This window comes from Rhizopus delemar, genomic scaffold, assembly GCF_000149305.1.
Source record: "Rhizopus delemar RA 99-880 supercont3.2 genomic scaffold, whole genome shotgun sequence".
Classification (NCBI taxonomy): Eukaryota; Fungi; Mucoromycota; class Mucoromycetes; order Mucorales; family Rhizopodaceae; genus Rhizopus; species Rhizopus delemar.
Genome location: NW_027137828.1, coordinates 1,041,012 through 1,047,264, shown reverse-complemented (window position 1 = coordinate 1,047,264; position 6,253 = coordinate 1,041,012). Strand labels below are relative to the sequence as shown.

Sequence of the window (6,253 nt, the reverse complement as noted above, 5' to 3'; positions counted from 1 at the left end):
GAGAGGCACTGGTGACAGGAAACGCTCAGGATTTATTGGTACTCTGTTTGGCTGCTGGACGGCCGGTGGACGTGGAGGAGATGTGTCGGATGGTGTATTTGGCAGGGGAACAATTCAGAGTGTATCTGGATAGCATGGATCACTGGATCCATACAGATCCTACACCGCAGCAGGAACTGAGGATGCAGCGAAATCAGGAATTAAGAGAACAAAGACAGAGAGAAGGGACAGAGAGTGTGGATGAGACGGAAGAGATCATACCAGATTGGCTTATACCAGATCGATACAAGGTGCATAAGGATACTATGCTTAGACTCAAGGTAAAAATAAAATGTGTGGATCGATGGCTGAATCGTATTATTTTAGTTGATGAATAACCTGTTTAATAAAGGATGGAGATGGTTTCCTGTTTATTAATACTTTTGTAATATACAATTGAAATCTTTCATAGAAAAAAAAAGCGCGTTGAAAAGTTATATTTTTTTTTCCTGCTAAATAAAGTGGCTGTGAAACCACTTATGTCATGCAGCCCCTAGTGATTAAACAAGCCTATAACACCCTCTCTAGCTCTCTCTCTCTCTCTTTCTCTCTCTTTTTTTTTTTTTTTCTCTCTCTCTCTTTTTTAAAATTAACGAATAGAAAGAGTGTGAAGATTATTAAAAAAAAAGTATTTCGCCATTCTTTTTTTTTTTTTTTTTTTTTTTTTCCCACTCTCACTTGATGAGGTCTTTATTTGGTTCTCGATATAATATTCGATATAATATTTATGTTTTATGTTGGTGAGTAAAGAAAGAGATTAGATTAGGTGTAACTAATAGATGTCGTTAGTCTTGTGTCACTAGGTGGATTTATGGTAATGAATACAATGTGCTTTTATGATTGTTTATTAATTATCTGTCATAGTATGGGTAAAATACAACCATGAGAGGATGATACACAGATGATAATAACAGAATACTAGTTATGACAGTGGTATCCTTACCTCTATTCTCGTCTATCCTTCCTTTGAAAGGAAATATGGACTCTATTCAGATCGTCCTGCGGGCTATGCGATTATCGCAGTCTCACTCGCTGCTTCCTTCATCGCATCGTTCGTATCAGGATTTATAGCAGATGGATTGGGCAGACGGTTTTTCTTTATGATCGCATCCATCATACACACCATCGGTGGTATTGTCCAGATCGCGGGTCATACTCAAGCTTCCTTTTTTGCAGGACGGATCGTTACTGGTTTATCGACTGGGTAAGCGTACAGAATAAATCCTTTCAGCTCATATACACATCCATCCCCTTTTATTATAGTATCTTGAGCATGCTCGTTCCACTATGTAAGTCAATCCGACCCATACATCCTTTCTTGTGCTCTAAAGCATCGTTACCAGATCAAAGTGAAATAGCCAGACCAAAGAATCGAGGAAGACTGATCACGATCTATCAAATCTTTGTCACACTTGGATTTTGTATTGCCTTTTGGTTGGGTTATGCAACCTATCCTATTGAAGGGGAAATATCCTGGAAGATCCCACTCGGTATTCAAATTGTCCCCGGTGTCCTCTTGCTCTTGTCCATCTATTTTATTCCAGAAAGCCCTCGTTGGTTGATCTATCAATCTCGAGAAAAGGAAGCCTATGAGATCTTGAGTCGGCTCAGGTCTTGCGATGTTCGAATGGAATTCACCAGCATCCTTCAGGATCTCTCGTTTGATCGGATGGCTTATAAGCATCGATTCTTGAGTTTGGTATCAAAAGGAAATGACAATAATCGCAAAAGGACCTTGCTCGGTGTCGGAATACATGTGTTCACCCAATTGGCTGGAGCCAATGCGATACTGTAGGATGGATGGATGGGATAGATAGGAATACTCAATTGTTTATTAGGTTTTATTTTCCTTATATACTTCAAAGTGCGGGGGTGACAGGAACTTATTTAGCTTTGTTGGGTAATGGTATCGGTGGGTTAGTTAATTTTGTGGCTACTTTATTCGTGATGTTTTATGTAAGTTTCAATTGATTTGTAACATGAGCCAACATGAAATGAATAGATTGATAAATGGGGCAGAAGAAAGATATTGGTATCTGGTGGTCTGGGGATGGCTATCTGTATGATCTTGCTTACGGTTGTATCTGCTCTATTTGATCAAAACTTGATTACGACCACCTTAAGTGATAGCATTGATCTTGACGCAAGTGCTCAGAATCCAAAGGCGACGTATGTGATCATTGTCTTGCTTTGTTTATTTATTATTATATTTGCTCTGAGTTGGTAAATGAATGTTTCATGTCGTTTTATATCCTACTTACCAACTCATCAGGGGACCTATCGGATGGCTTTATCCAGCAGAAATTTATCCTCAAATGTTACGAGCCAATGCGATGGGTGTTACTACTTCCTGTAGCTACCTGTTTAGCTTGTTGATTTCACTGGTTACACCAGTCATGTTTGCAGACATTGGGTGGAAAACCTACTTGTTCTTTACTTGTATGTGCCTCCTTATGTCCATCACAGTTCATTTATTTTATCCTGAAACAAAGGTAATCAAGATTATTATCTGATGATTGCTAATCATCTCTAGGGACGTTCACTGGAAGAGATCCAATTGATATTTAGTGGTGCACTTGTAGATAAAAGAGCAGATGCACATCATCCTGTTACTGCAGCAGAGGCATTAATTCAATTAGAACATATTAAACATCAGCAACAACGCGAAAGATTAGCAAAACAAGACACATTTAATTTACCGATCGAATGGACAGTACCACCTAGTCCACCGTCATCTGTTCATAACAGCAATAGTCATAGAGGATCATCAGTACAAGAAATAAGATCAACACACAGCAATCGAGATTCTATTGAATCATCCAATGTAAAATCCACTTCAACTTGTAAATAAAAAATTTGTAAATATGATTTATTAAAAAGGAGAAGGAGTTAGACGTAAATAGGGTTTGATGACTTTAACACCCTTTGGGAATAATTCTTGAGCGAGTTCATTTGAAACAGAGGGATGAACAATGACATCATCTCCTTTTTTCCAGTTACCAGGTGTTGTCACTCGATACTTATCGCCCAATTGAAGAGAATCCACCACACGCAAGATCTCATCAAAGTTACGGCCAGTGGATGCAGGATAAGTGAGGATCAATCGTATGGTCTTTTTGGGATCGATGATGAAAACTGAACGAATAGTGAACGCGATGCCTTTTGCATCCACATTAGTAGCATCCTTCATCATCATCAGTTTCTCTTCTTTACTAGCTTATTCTTTATTACCTGATGATCCAACATGTCATAAAGAGCAGACACTTTACGATCCGCATCAGCAATCAGAGGGAAATTAAGCTGGACTTGACTCACTTCATTGATATCTGCAATCCATTTTTCATGTTCTTCAAGACCATTAGCAGAAAGACCAATCACTTTTACGTTGCGAGCATCCCACTCATCTTGAAGGGCAGCCACAAGCCCAAGTTCGGTTGTACACACAGGGGCTTTACAATAGGAAAAAGGTTAATTTTCAAACCAGATGATTTCTATTCTTTTTACTAAAATCAGCAGGATGAGAGAAAAGAATTGTCCAGCTATCACCAATAAATTCGTGAAATCTGATATCACCCTTTGTAGTCTTTGCTTCAAAATCTATTTTAAATGATTAATTGAGTTTATTATTTTATCCTCTATTTCTTACCAGGAGCAGTATCACCAAGTCGAAGTGTCATTTATTATTTCTAAAAAAAAGGAAGCGAAAAAAAAAAAAAAGAAATAGAATTTTTTATAAGAAATTTTTTTAATAACCGAACCTTGTTTCGAAATGCAACAGTACACCTACATAGCTTGTCCTCTTTTTTTCAAAAGATAAAGCGTTTTGCATATTTCATTATAGCACGAAACAAGCACGTCATTTCATTTATTTATCGCATACAAAAGAATGGTGCAATCATTTCGTTTGAATAGCTAATTTATGCAAAAAAAAAAAAAAAATACATTTATTTTTTATGCGTAGTCATTTGATGTCTATTTATTAAACACACTTTGGAAAGTCGTGAGATTTTGATAACAATCGATAGGAGAAAGTTGACATAGTTTGAGATGGTGAAAGAATGAGACAAAAATGCATACAATGAAGAATAGTAAAAGATTATCACACAAAGTATTATATACAATCCATCTTTTCCATAAAGGATAAGAACACGTTATGGTGTTCTCATGCAATCCTCACAGGCAACGGAATCCATCTATTTTAGATGTCTTTTTATTATTATGCTGTGATATACCGTACTACAAGAGCTACATTTATATAAAAGAGTTTTGAAACGCTTAAAATAAAATGAACCATGTTTATTCAGTAAAATATAAAAGAATTTGACTGAATGGATACTATTTTTTAAAGTGAGCTGTTTTTTTGACATTTTTCATTTATTGACTTTGAGTCAAAAATGACTTTTCAAAATAGTTCGTGTAACCTATTTACCTGCTGCTATGGTCACCGTGCTGTAAAGAGTTCGTTATGTACTGTAACGATTTGAATTTCGCTGCCTTGACCTTGAATGTCATAACAATATGAACAACACTGACTAAAAGGAAATTCTTAGTCTGTCTCCTATTGATCACCCACAAAAGTAAAGCCCATCAGGTTTCCTTACTTATTAAGTTGTGGTAGTAAGCTAGCAAAGTTGTGAACGTAAACAGTTATTCTCTTCTTTCTCTGTGTCCCCCCCCCCTTTTTTTTTAGGCCTTGTCGTTCTCTTGTTCCTTTCTTGCTTTTTACTTGTTACTTTCTGGAAGACGCAATAGCGATTTCTTAATAATCGTCTGCAATGTATTGTAAATTTCGTAATTTAGTTTGGTTTGTAGGCCTCGAGATAGGAGTTTTTGATAGGGTTTGAGTATGGAAGGTGTTGAGGGCAAGGGAATTCGCTTGTTGCAAGTGACCCCAGATCTTGTTAAGCTGAGCAGACCCATTTTAAAATAAACAGAAGATACAATGAAGATTATTGGACTCAAGGAGCATGACTTGCTTGTATGATAAGGTAAGGATCAAAGAGTTTTAACAAAAGAAAAAGTACTTCAGGTTTATTTGGATAAAGAATATTTCAAAAGTAAAGTTAGTAAAACCAAAATTAAGTTTGTTGTATAAAAAAAAAATAAAAACAAAAAGGATATAAAAAATAAGAAAATGTTGTTTGTAAAAGAAAGGTTACTGATTTAAAAAGTATTTTAGGCAGGATTACTGCTTAAACCTTGATTACAGCAATAACACCATCTTCATTATTGAACAAAACAAAATCTTTAACTTGATTGAAAGGAAACATATAAAAAAAAATGTTGCTCCGTAGAGCTTCCTTCTCAGAGATTTAGTGTCATCCTTGTGCAGGGGCCATGCTAATCTTCTCTGTATCGTTCCAATTTTAATAAGTGACAGAGGCTCAATGAGCGTGTCAATTCTGAAACGATTTTCAAATCTTTATAACACCATCGAGAGATTTTTTAGAAAAAGTTATGGGTAAAATTACATACAGTTTTCGGACCGGATTGTAATTTTGCTGAATTTTTTCATTGGCTAAAATAGTAGTAGTCACAGATATTTTGCCGGAAATAAAAACAAATCCGGCTGCGGTGTTTATAAATTTTTAATAATATTATTACGGCAAAGGGCGGTCAATACTTGCTCAAAGGGTGGTCTTTACTCTCTCAAAGGACGAGTTTCTTTTCCCTGAAGTTCGATATCTTTAACATTCTTTATTTATTAAATGCTGATTTAAATATGTTCCTCATTTAAGCACTTTTCAAAAACGTTCATAGAATGCTGTACAAACGCATGGAGGTGATTGGGAGCAAGTATTGACCGCCTTTTGATTTTTAAAACCCGCCTTTTGGCGTTGGAATGGCTGTACATATTCCCTTTTTTTGAAATAGGATATGAACAAACCTGTTATTTCTTGCACTAAGAACATGCTGGCTTGAAATTTGGTATTCTATTAATGCTGATAAAAAGAATTTAATAACGTAGAGAAGCGTAAAATATATTGATAATTAACAAAGAAAAAGTGAGATTGAGAGCAAGAGAGAAAAGAACTATTAGTTGTGTGGTTATGTAGAAATCAGTGAAAATCGCCATCTTTTTTTAAAAAATGTTTTTTCAAATTCAAGTAATGTTTCAAATAAAGATCCTTGGAGTAGTGATCTATATGAGTTAAATAAAGCTCATTATGGGCAGGATTCAAATTGATTAGCTACATGAGAAATTAATCATGCT

The 6,253-nt window shown here is 35.7% G+C and overlaps 2 protein-coding genes across 2 annotated transcripts; one reads left to right on the top strand and one right to left on the bottom strand.

Moving 5' to 3' along the window:
• Positions 1-904: 904 nt before the first annotated feature.
• On the top strand, positions 905-2,552 carry RO3G_02628 (uncharacterized protein; the record flags this gene model as incomplete). The annotated part of the gene is made up of 6 exons (XM_067657219.1): positions 905-908; positions 1,033-1,243; positions 1,303-1,830; positions 1,878-1,995; positions 2,042-2,262; positions 2,312-2,552. 6 exons carry the CDS (start codon positions 905-907, stop codon positions 2,550-2,552), a joined length of 1,323 nt encoding a protein of 440 aa, XP_067513320.1.
• Positions 2,553-2,911: 359 nt separating this feature from the next.
• Positions 2,912-3,716, bottom strand: RO3G_02627 (uncharacterized protein; the record flags this gene model as incomplete). The annotated part of the gene is made up of 4 exons (XM_067657218.1): positions 2,912-3,223; positions 3,271-3,488; positions 3,544-3,636; positions 3,686-3,716. 4 exons carry the CDS (start codon positions 3,714-3,716, stop codon positions 2,912-2,914), a joined length of 654 nt encoding a protein of 217 aa, XP_067513319.1.
• Positions 3,717-6,253: the final 2,537 nt, after the last annotated feature.